The 12,725-nt window shown below is 40.9% G+C and overlaps 1 protein-coding gene across 1 annotated transcript; it reads right to left on the reverse strand.

Moving 5' to 3' along the window:
- Positions 1-3,750: 3,750 nt before the first annotated feature.
- LOC308689332 (uncharacterized protein) lies at positions 3,751-9,611 on the reverse strand (the record flags this gene model as incomplete). Its single annotated transcript, XM_081362983.1, has 6 exons — positions 3,751-3,957; positions 4,141-4,349; positions 4,484-4,947; positions 5,136-5,290; positions 5,781-5,965; positions 9,503-9,611. 6 exons carry the CDS (start codon positions 9,609-9,611, stop codon positions 3,751-3,753), a joined length of 1,329 nt encoding a protein of 442 aa, XP_081219109.1.
- Positions 9,612-12,725: the final 3,114 nt, after the last annotated feature.

Consider the following 12,725-nt stretch of genomic DNA (forward strand, 5'->3'; position numbering starts at 1 on the left):
ACATGGTGTCTCTCTTTGAATGTCTGGAAGAAATGTTATGTTTAAGATGTGTGTGACCAACATATGACAGTAAAAGAGCACACACAAACCTTATTCTAATATAGAATTGTATTGGAGTGGTAAAGAGTGTTGGTAGGTGACAGGAGGCCCTCTCTTCTTGTGTTCAGATGCCTGTGATCTCACACTGGATCCAAACACAGCAAACACTCGTCTTTTTCTGTCTGAGGAGAACAGGAAGGTGACATCTGTGAAACGGTATCAGTCATATCCTGATCATCCAGAGAGGTTTGGTGTCAGTTATAATAGTAAGTTCACTGACATTCGTGTCCCTTTAGGCTCCTGTAGGAGAGTAGGAGTGTATGTGGATGTGTCGGCCGGCACTCTGTCCTCTGTCTCTGTCACACACACACACACAGACACACACACTCATATACATTCAATATCACATTCACTGAACCCCACTATGCTGGATTTTGGGTTAGTTTAAACTCCTCAGTGTCTCTGTGTGAGATCAAAAAGCCTGTGAGCAACCACGGATATACCATTTCAGAAAAAAACACTTATATAGGCAATAGAGTAGGATTTCTTAAAAGATTAAACTTTTGCAGTACAAGGTGCCTAGATTGCACACATGGTGATGGATAGGAGGGATGCCATTTTCAGTGTTGCACATAATGTGTTGTACCCCTGAAAAGGGGGAGAAGATTAATCACCAAAAACCGCAGATGTTTCTTCACTGCAAACTTTGTGGAATTCTCTTTTGTAACAAATGACAATGAACTTCTTTAAAAAACAGCTTCATTGGAATTCATTCTTAAACTAAAGTGCTACAGCAACACAAAGAACCAAAAAGCAACATTTATTGTTTGTATTTCATGATAAAATTGACAATTTGGAAATTGGCCAGAGCGAGAGATTTAGGCTTTTGGCCAAAAAGAGCGCACATTAGGAAGATCTTGATAAATTCTCATATGTTCACACCTCATTTCTTTACAGAGAATGATCATTTCTATTAATTTTCCACTTAATTATGTGCTCTGAAGAGATCTGACATTGATTTGATAGCCTACGCTATCAAACTATGGACTATGCAACTCTGAAAAACCTAAACTGAAAGAAAATGTGGACTGGTGATTCATCCAGATGCATCTTGGCTGGGTGCATCACCTGATGGGCTGGTATATGACTCGCTTGAGAGACCATCATTTGGCTTGGTTGAAATAAAATGCCCAAACGCACTAAGCTACATTGACTACAGGTACCTCAGAGTTGACCATGGCATACAAAAATTGAAGGAAAGCCATCCTTATTATTGGCAAGTGCAGGGTATGGAATGGTGTGACTTTGTTTCATATGCCCATGATGACATGTTTGTGCAGCGTATTTACAGAGACACTTCTGTGTTAAGCTCCCTGATTTGTTTTTCTTTTATACATATCTGCCAAAATACCTCGCTATGCGCAAGTAACTGAAGAGGCGCAGTGCTGAGGAAATTAATTTATTCATGATTTTACTAACATGTCATTTTATCTTGTCAGATCATCTGATTAAAGTATTTGTTTCACCATTCTATATTTGTTGATAATTTCATTTCATTTCATTTCAAATTATGTAAAGTTAATGATATGAAGGACTCATTCTAAGGTTAAAACCAAAATGATTGGTTTTAGATGATTATACAGTAATGAAAAACATTTATAGATATTCCGTTCCATTTCTGCCTGTCTAATTCTGCTTCTTCAGCATTAGCACTTGCTTGCTCAGGCTTTAACTAAGGGTCCGTTTTGGTAGTTAAGCAGAGAGAGAGGCTACTGTGTAAAGTTGATTGATGCTTCCTGTGAGTGAAAGAGGGATTACTGTAGTAAATATCTTGTGCTCCTTCACCCTTCGAATGAGTCGCTCAACATGGACTCTGAGTCTTGCAATAGACTGTGTTTTCCTCTGGCCCAGACAGTTGTGCTCTCTTTGACGGGAAGGTAGGTACGTGGACTTTGCAGGCACACAGTCTTCCACAAGGAAACCCTTATCCACCATTACAGCCATTGTTTGTCTTTAGAAGAGCCATAATACCAGACTGCTTTAGAATCTCTCTATCACTGACGGCGCCTTCATAGAGAGATGACACAAAGGTTACAGCATCCCAATCAACCCTTTGAAAGTGCAGTGAGATTTGTAGGTAGAGAATATCTCACTCTGAAGGAGAAAAGTCAGAGTAATACTGAAAAGCCCATGTGTTGATAATGCGGCTTACAGTTGATTGGTGGATTCTGAATCCAGATCCTTCTGCATCAGACCCAATGACAGATATGTCATAAACAGGAAAAACTCGTCAATGGGTTGAAGAGACTGTGAAAATGTGGCGAAACATGGAGGGATTAAAGATGGACAACTAGGCCACCCTGGCCCTGGAATCTCGCTAGCCTGGAAATTCAGACCTAAATATAAAAGATTAATGGTCTGGCGTCGACTAATGAAAATCGGCCAGCTTGAGGGGCGGCACCAAGCATGCATTTGAAAATCTCACTGCACGCAATTGGATAACACTACGACCAATCACAACAATAAACCCCATACTCTTAGATACCAGCGGAGCTAACTGGTAGATTATACTCTTACCGTAGATAGATACGGTAAGATTATCTATCTATTACCGTAGGTAGATTATACTCTTAGATTGAAAACTTAGGAGAATTCTGTTCTCCTCTTTGGGTGATGTCTCTTCAAGATATCTGAAAATTCTCCCCTCTCACCCGAAACCAGGTGTTACCCCCTGGGGTACATGAATTGACCCAACTTCACTGGAGCGCTAAAAAGACACACTCGCATTATACCTTCGCCCACACCGTTGGATTGTGTTGTTGGGCCGATGGGTGGCCTTTACACACTTAGGTACAATAATTATACTTATTGCAGAACTTGGTTGGTTATTAGATTGCCTAAAAATGGTAAGATTGTACACTGTAAGCCATTGTGTTGATATTTTCAACTTAAACACTTGTGTATCTTAAAGAGGCATACTTTAATACAGAACCCATGTGAGCAGCAAAGATGCATGTTCATAATTATAATTGGTAAGTACAGGCTGTTCTATACCTTTATGTGACATTTTAAGTATATTTAGTTGCAGGTTCTTATATTGTGTATTACAACACTGTTAAATAAAGTGTTACCATGAAATGATTACACAGCTTTTCTATCTTAATATCTAATGACTGAGAATTATTTTAATACCAGCAAGGTTACACAGAACACGTGTTGTGCTATAGTCATCCATTATTGTTCTGTTAAACTGTGTTAAAATCATCTGCATATTTGAGCTTATTTATTACCAGAACGAATCAAGAATATATTTTGTAATGTGACAATATTTGTGTATCCAGTGACATCAAAAGTAGTTTGATATGACAAAATATTTGCTGCTGAAACTCAAATCTATGACTTCACACATAAAACATAATTAAGACATTTAAGATTATTTAAAACAAAAAGTCAATAATGATGTTATCAAACTTTATTGATCCATTTTTATCTCTTCCTTTATCCATTCAACAAGAGTCTTTTTGCAAGAGCTGATAAAGAGATGACACATATGGAGAGGAGTTTATATAAAGAGTGTTTTAGGCGTTAAGTAGAAGGTAATACAGAACTCTGCAGTTTACAAGTACAGTATTTAAAAAGCCTAACATCATCATCCCAGGTTACCAGCGTCATAAGACAAACGCACTTGTGCGTGCCACACTCTGTAGATCATTAAGAAATGGCAGGTGTAGCAGAAGATGTCACACTTGGTGGTGGGTCTATTTTCTCCAGTTGTTTCTTTACGCTTTCGTACTCCTTTTGCCACTCCTCCTTGGAGAGAGAGGAAGGACTAACCTCCAGAAACCTGTAGGCATCTTTGGTTTGGAGCTTAAAGATGACAGATGCTTTTTTACAGCCTTCAGCAAAACTTTTCCAAGCCTGTGGAATTAAAACATTTACAAGTCACGTTAGACTTTTAGATGAATCCTTAATAATGGCTGGACAAAATGAGGGAACCCTTAAGCCTTCCCTTTGGGTACAAATAAAGAGAAATAATAAATAAATTAAACAAAATAAATCAAACATTTTAGATGTTTTGAATTATGTAAACATTACTTTTACCTCTTCAGCTGTTTTGATTGATGCTATAAATTCCTCTTTTAGTTCGGCAAGGTCTTCAATAAGATCTTCTCCAACAAAGGTCTTCTGTTCCAGGGAGTCCAGCATTTGAGCAAAACTCTCCCAGAAGTTTCTGAGCTGAAGCAGAATTGCCTGAATTTTTGTCAAGCCACTCTGAACATCCTTTAGATGGATGGGGTCGGGTATGGAATCTGCAGAGGGGAAATAAAGGTTTCAGCAAGAAACACGTTCTCTCCCTGTCTTAAACTAGACTTGAATCTTGACACAGTCTTAAGCATGACTTGTCATATTGGTATACTATAAACATGAAAGAAAACAGACTCACTCTGTTCAAAACTGGCTTTGGCAACCTTCATCTGCCCATCAATGATCTTTAGTTGGACCTGCCACTGCTTCTGCTTCAGAGCAGTCTTTTCAGCGATGAGGCGATTCAGTTCAGCTTCAAGAGCCTTCATACGTGCAACATTTCGAGGATCACGCACAGCATCATAAAAGCTTTTAACAATTAGCCCGATGAATGGAACGATTGCAGCGAAGATGCCGAGGCCTCTACTTTTTTTGGTTATGGATCTGGCAAATACTTGAATCTCTTGGATTTTGCTGTTTATCTTTTTCTCAGTTTCATCAAGCTCTTGTGTGGTTTTTTGCAGTTCAGATTTCAGATCATTCAGGCTTTTTTCAGTTTGCTTCAACTCTTGGTCTTGTTTAGTAATCTTTTTATCTGTATCTATTTTTTCCTTGACAACATCACTGGTGGATGATGCTACATCTTTGTTGAGTAAATTATACCTATGCAATGTTGAAGAAATGTTGCAGTGAAATTAGCATTTTATAACAATGGGCTGGTGTAACTAGCTTAAAAGTTTAGCTTAAAACATGTTCATATTTCTGCCTGATTTTAGCAGATGCATGTAGAAGAACAATTCAACTGCTCAAGGTATTTTTGAAATATGTTTTCATGAGGAAAATGTTCTTACTTTTCCACCATCCTGTCCACATCAGTGATAATGTCTTTGATCCAGACTCGTGCTTTCCCTAGGAATTTGACTGCCAAAACTGCCTTATTTTTCTCCACAGCTTGCTTCAACATGGGAAACAGCGACTGAACCAGGTTCTCACTGGTCAAAATACACTGTGAGAAGAAAGAGACATAAGATCAAGTATATTAGACTTAAAAACAAAACAATCAGAACTCTTATTGCTTGTATTTGTCCTGTAAATCTTTCTGAAATGCTGCTCATAATGCTTCTGCATTAACTGTTGTTATTATAATTTAAGTTCAAAGTTGAAAGTTATAAAAATGTAAGATATGCATTTAAACTTTATAAGAAGCATATCAAACCAAGTTGATGTGTACAAACTCTTAGGTTATAAAAGATTTTACCTAAAATCTAAAACCTAAAAAAAACTGAACATTTTTCACATTATGATATTATGACACATTATGTATTTTTTTCCAGTTAAGGGAGAGACTCTAATAACTAACTTAGCAAAATTTAATCTCTAGCTAACAGACAGAATATATGACATTCTATTTACTACAAACCCCTTATGTTTGGTGAATTGACACAAATTTCACAGAGATGAAAATACTGAAGTCAAGAGAAAGTCTGAAACAGTACTTTCAACATAGTTGCATCAGAGGATCCAAACAGAAGCTGAGTTTCCACAGCGCGACTCCTGATGATTCTCTCCAGGTTGGGGAAGTTGGCCAGGCTCAGGTAAGAGAGATGGTAGAGAAGCGCTGTCTTTTCGGCAGCAGGGAGAAGGTCTTGGACAAAGGTTGGGCTCCACTGGGACACAGCCACTGGTGAAAAAACATTGCATATTTTTAAAGGCTGAAAAGATCGCATTGATGGCTGGTATTATTTAATGAGCTAATACTTGCTTTTGCTATCAGCCATCCTTAGTAGGTTTACACAAAAATGTGTGTAATGAGTTTTGATACAATGTACTGAAAACAGAACAGTTTTGTTTGGTTTAAAACATGTCTCGGAAAAAAACAAAATGGAAATAGAAGGATATCTGAAAATGATTTTAAAAAAGTTAAGTGAAACTGACTTACCTTTGTTTTAGTAAGTGAAATGGAGAACAAAGTACCTGGTGCTTTTATACTAAAGGTATGACAACTCTGCCTCCGCCCTCAGAGAGAATGACCTCAAAAGAAACATGAGATTATTGAGTGTGGTTAAGGTTGTGATAAATGGAATTCTGTGGAATTGAACTTCCCACCAAGTTCTGCAATAAGTATCAGTGAGTGTACTTAATGTGTATCTACATACCATATCAATGTGTACCCCAGTTTGAATTACCTCACTAGTACACAACTTAAATACATGTACATACTTCCTAATAACATTAACATTATAGACTATTACTCATCGATATATTCCGTAAAATAATGTGCAACAGTGAACACTGCAACAAAAAAATTTAAATAAAATAAATTAAAATAAATTAAAATTGTGCTCGGTCCTTCATTCAATTGTTTCTTTGTCTTTTTCAAAAATACAGGTGACACTTCACATGTGTTGAAACTTTAATCCACACATGAATTATGCATTACTTCATGCATTGCTATCTCATGAATCATCAGGAACTAACACAAGTTCAAAGTTTTTCCTCCATGACTTCATGGATGAACAACACCTTAATTAAAACATTAAGTAAGATGAGTACATCATCATGAATCATGATGTTTACTTTGTTCACAAAAAAAAAAAAAGGTCTTTACTATCCATTTTGGATAAAGCTACGGTTATGGTACATGAATCATCAGGAATTCATGCATGAAAAAAAGCATTAATGCATGTAAGACTACAATTATTAAAGTAATATACAAAAATCCTAATTACCTCATGCATGCATACAGGCTAGAACGGTATATCTATTAATGTGAAACTAATGTTTTTTCATTAATTATGATCTGAGTTATCAAGCATGTTCATGTCTTCATAGTAGTGTCACAGGGTGACGATTAAGCGGAACTGTCTTTCTCCATCCTTGTTTCCGGAGGGAGCGAGTTAAATGTAACACCAGAACGGTTCCGGGGCTGCGTTCCAGTCCAAAATTGTCATGCCCTTCACTTGCTAACTTCCCTTCGTCTCGTTCACTCGGATGTACGTCATTGCGAGTGGCCACTACTGGCGGAAACTGCAATGGGCTGAATTGGAACGTCCTAAGCCCTTGATCACTTGGAATCAGCTGTGGAGTTGATTTATTATTTACATTTTTTTCCCTTTAAGAATTTGTTTAATGCAGCATCCAAATGTTTATAGGTGTGTTTGGGTTGTTTTAAATTTAAAAAAATTATAATTAATATATCATAGAGTTGTCTGTGTGGTGGTGATTAGACGAGATATGCGGTGACGTCACAATCGTGTTGCATTGTGGGACATATAGGTGCCTGAAGTGTACATTTGAAGCAGACTCGCTCCCTCGGTCAAAATCGAGGGAACGAGGGTCTGTCCATATAAACTTCCCTCGTCCACTTCACGAAGTGGAACGCACTTCAAAATGGCGGCAGGGATTCCCCCGAGGGGAAGTGCTTAGGGAAGTTCGCAAGTGCGTGTCTAAAAGTGGACTGGAACGCAGCACGGGTCTTCCCGTGTAAACAGTCTGACGGAGCTTGCTAATGAGGGAATGAGCGGCAGCTGGGCGATGAGCAGAGATTGAGCAACGAGGGATATGGATTTGTGAGGGGGATTATAAAAGGATCCGGTTGATGTGCAGCGTGCGAAGCATCTTAGCGTGGTAATCGTTGGTGTGAAGTATCTGAGGGCGAAGAGACTTTGGAGCGAAATCTTTGGGGCTGATGCAGACTGGAGGAAATCTTTTGTTGATGATCTGCTGATCACGTCGAGCAGTACACGAGAGGGCAGATCGTTAAAGGACGGGAAAGACTGCATGTACAGAAGGAAGAGCTGGAGAGCAGCGGTATGATCGAACTGTGTTATCTCATCGAACAGATAAGTGTTATCTGCCAGTTCTAATAGGAAGTTAATGCCTGTAGTGCCTGCTACCCGCTATGATTCGGTGAGGCCGCCCCGGCGTTCAGTGAGGTTTGTTTGGAAGTCTTTCAATGTCAGTTGTGTTTCCATAGTCAACCACTTATACAGCATTGGATGTACAGTTTGTCAGTTGAGCGGAGAGAGTCGGCTGGGACCACGAGAAGAGACCTTATTCACTGTGAGTTGATGTGAGTTGCAGTGCCTAATGTGAAGTGAACACGTGTGATCAGTTGAAGTGACTGAATTGTGCACTGGTGTGGAAACTGTAATTTTATGTCTGTCCGTTCCCCAGTTGGCATACTCGTGGGCCTCGAAGATCAAACTGAAATTAATTAACTGCTGTGTGTTGAGCATATGCCGTACAGGAATGCAGCTTCATCCTGTCTGAGTTGAAGAGGATTTATGAGAGATCTATGCATCGCTGTTCTGTGGTAAGAAGACCCCGTTGTTGACTGTTCAATCCTGTACTCATCACTGTTGTTCTGTGAACATAGAGAACTTGCCCTCTGCCATTGAATGCTGCCATCACCGCTCTGTGGTAAGAAGACCCAGCTGTTGATTGTTGAAACCTGTACTCACCACTGTTGTTCTGTGAACATAGAGAAATTGCCCTCTGCCATTGAATGCTGCCATCACCGCTCTGTGGTAAGAAGACTCAGCTGTTGATTGTTGAAACCTGTACTCACCATTGTTGTTCTGTGAACATATAGGAACTGCTCTTTGCCATTGAATGCTGACACTACTGTCCTGTGGAAAGAAGGCCCAGCTGTTGAATGTTGAAACCTGTACTCATCACTGTGGTTCTGTGAACATAGAGAAACTACCCTCTACCATCGAATGCTGCCGTCACTGCTCCGTGGTAAGAATACCCAGTTGTTGATTGTTAAATCCTGTACTCACCACGGTTGTCCTGTGAATGTAGAGAAATTGTCCTCTGCCAGCGGAGGCGGCCATCACGGTTCTGTGGGGAAGTTACTGTCCGTCGCTGCATTTCAACTATCGTCGGCTTGTGGAAGGAGAGTGGCCCCCAGCTAGCGGGTGTGTCTTGTGGAGGGAACGAGAGAGCCCCCGGTTGCCATCTGCGACGGACTACTACATCGCGTCGGATGATACCCTGCCCTATCCTCCCCCCTATCCCAAAAAGAGGTGACACTCAAATGATTGATGCTGTCCTGTGAGAAGAGTAACCCCTTCCCTTGTTGTCAAATTCCTACCAGTGCCTGCCGCAACACCTACCTCCGGCCGAAGAGGAGTTGCTGTGTGAATCCTTGCCAGTGCCTGTTCCATTACTCACCTCCGGCCGAATCCTTAGCAGTGTCTGCTCCATTACTCACCTCCGGCCGAAGAGGAGTTGTTGTGTGAATCCTTGCCAGTGTCTGTCCCACTACGTATGTCGGGCTGAAGAGGAACCGCTGTGCGAATCCTTAGCAGTGTCTGCTCCATTATTCACCTCCGGCCGAAGAGGAGTTGTTGTGTGAATCCTTGCCAGTGTCTGTCCCACTACGTATGTCGGGCTGAAGAGGAACCGCTGTGCGAATCCTTACCTGTGTCTGCTCCACTACTTATGTCGGGCTGAAGAGGAACCGTTGTGTGAACCCTTACCTGTGTCTGCTCCACTACTTACCTTTAGCCGAAGAGGAGTTGCTGTGCGAATCTTTACCTGTGTCTGTTCCATTACTTACTGCCGGCCGAAGAGGAACTGTTGTTCGAACCCTTACCAGTGTCTGCTCCATTGTCTGCTTCTGCCTGTCCGAAGAGGGATTGTTGTGCGAACTTCCCACGCAACCTGGTAGAAGCGAGAGGAGGATCAGCCAGTGGATTTTAGTTTGAGATTGGACTTATTTTAACTAAATAAAATACAAGTTTTTGATAATAAGTATCTTGTCTGTTCTTTGGTGTCTCTGGGTAACTCCTCGAGGTGGTACGTTTAGAAGGGGAGGGAAGGCCGCCCCGGCCTGTGACAGTAGCCTGCAGTAAATGGACAGACCCCAAAATTGGCCAATCACAGCACATAGCACATGAATTCTGTTGACATCCAAATACAGTAGTCATCATTAACTAAGCATCAGCTTCTCATGACTTCATCATGCATCATGTAGCACCTCAACTAAAGTGGTGACTTGGAAACTACTTGATGAACAATGTGTTATTAATGATGGCATAATTGTGAAATGACATGAATGTTGTGAAAGGAAAATGTTTGGTTTAAACAAGTTTTATTTTTTACAAATAACAGTTAACAACATGTAGATAATGAAAAAGACGCATTGGGATTAGCATTTACAGTCATTCTAAACTCTATTGGAGTTAGACAACACGTGTCAGGACCTACTCATTGTTGTAATCATACTATAGATCTAATATTGTCACATGGAATCAATGTTGATGCCATTGAAATTCTGCAGCAGAGCGATGACATCTCATTATCTAGTCTCATGTATACTTAATTTAGCCAAGGTTGCAAAGCCGACACTGTTACAAATATGTTAGACCTATAACTTCTGCCACTAAAGATTGCTTTATTAATAATCTTCCTGATCAGTTTCATCTCGTCAGCATCCCAGCTAGCTTAGAAGAACTCGATGTTGCAACAGAAATGATTGACTCTCTCTTTTTCAGCACTTTAGACACAGTTGCTCCTTTGTGCTTAAAGAAGATTAAAGGAAAAAGTCCAGCACCGTGGTACAACGAGCACACTCGGGCCCTTAACCCTCTGGGGTCGGCAGTCAGGCCGGCGTGACCAGCTCGCTTTTTTTCTTATCAGTGCAAAAGAGACCCATTAAATGTCTTCTTTTATTTGTGTGCACTCATAATAAAAACAAAATGTTGTGTTCTTCGTAAAATAAAGAAAATAAACATGATGCGCGATCTGCCGTCTCTCTAAATGTGAAGTTCATTCTGAAACGCAACAGAAAATGACCTGTAACTCAGTGAATGTTTGTCACACAGACTTGAGACGTATGTGTCAGCATTCGGCTGGGGTTTTTCTGTTTTTTGGCCACTAGAGGCCCCCATTGTGCTTTTTGTCTGATCCTTTTGTTTTTCCTTGGTTCCAGTTATTATTTGCACCTGTGCCTCGTTTCCCTTGAATGTATTTAAACCCTTAGTTTTCCTTTGCTCTATGTTTGAATGTTAGCACCCAGCCTCTGTGAAGCTGTGAACGTTTGTTGCTCCAGTTGGACTCTTGTGGTACTCTGTTTGGTACTCGTTTATTTTTTGGATTACCTTTTGAGGCTTTTTCTGCTGTACCTCCTTAACTTGTGGATTAACCTTTTGACTTTGTGGATTGCCCTTTTTTTCTCTTGGAATTACTTTTGACGTTGTGGATTTATATTTCAGCCTGAAGAACTTTACTTTTTTTTTCATCATTAAAACTCTGTCTCTAGTACTGCTGTGTCTGCCTCATCTTCTGGGTTCTGCCAACTAATAGTGGCTCAGTTTGCTAAGTGACTGTTTCTCACACTGGAGACCCGAGTTCGTAACCGGGTCCTGACAGAAACACAGAGCCAACATGAATCCAGAGGCAGCCAGTACCCAGGAGCTTTTCGCCATGCTGTCCCACCACGAGGGGACTGTCAACACCACGAAGCCGCTCTGGCTCAGCAAGAGGCCTTGATGACTAGACATTCTCAACTTCTGTCGGAGATCCTGACTTCCATAAAGCAGATATCTGATCGACTTCCTCCGGCAACCGCTCCCGCCCCAATACCTCATGTTCAAGTGCCCGTGGCAGTTAACCCCCTGGCTGAACCTCGTCTTCCGCCTCCCCAATGGTTCTCAGGTGATCCGAGTGCTTGTAAGGGTTTCTTTACCCAATGTTCTCTCTCCTTCGAGCTGCAACCCTCGTCATTTCCCACCGACCGGTCCAAGATCGCATACATCATTACCCTGCTGTCGGAAAAAGCCCTGGCATGGGCCACTGCTGTGTGGGATGCCCAAAGTCCCTGTTGTGCCAGCTACTCTGCCTTTGCTGAGGAATTCAAGCAAGTGTTCCAAGGTCCTACCAGCGGCCCTGACTCAGCCAAACAGCTCCTGACTCTCCGCCAGCGTGACGGACTATGCCATCCAGTTCCGCACGGTGGCAGCAGCGAGTGGCTGGAACGACAAGGCGCTCACGGTGTGCTTTCTTAACCCTCAGGGGTCTGAGATCACGCCGGCGTGATCTGCTCGATTTTTTTCCTTATGAGTTGATTGAGACCCGAAATTCTCTTTTGACTTTGATTTTACAAAACAAGTTTCATACATCAATCGATTCTGTTAAATGTGTATTATTTTTGTGTATACTCACAATAAAAACAAAGTGTTGTGCTTTTTGCCAAATAAAGAAAAATAAACACGAAGCGAGTTCTGCCTTCTCTCTGTCCGTGTAGTCCATTCTGAAACGCGTCCGAAAATGAACTGTAGCTTAGCGAATACTCAGTCAAACAGGCATTCAGACACACAGGCATGAAGCTTAAATTCTCTACTTTTTAATGAAGTAATTTATATAAAAAACAAATATTCTCATCTTGTGAAATCTGTATTAAAAGAGAGCGATTCCAGTCGACCTCATTAGAG

Source organism: Scardinius erythrophthalmus (genome assembly GCF_964197995.2).
Source record: "Scardinius erythrophthalmus genome assembly, chromosome: 4".
In the NCBI taxonomy this organism is placed as follows: Eukaryota; Metazoa; Chordata; class Actinopteri; order Cypriniformes; family Leuciscidae; genus Scardinius; species Scardinius erythrophthalmus.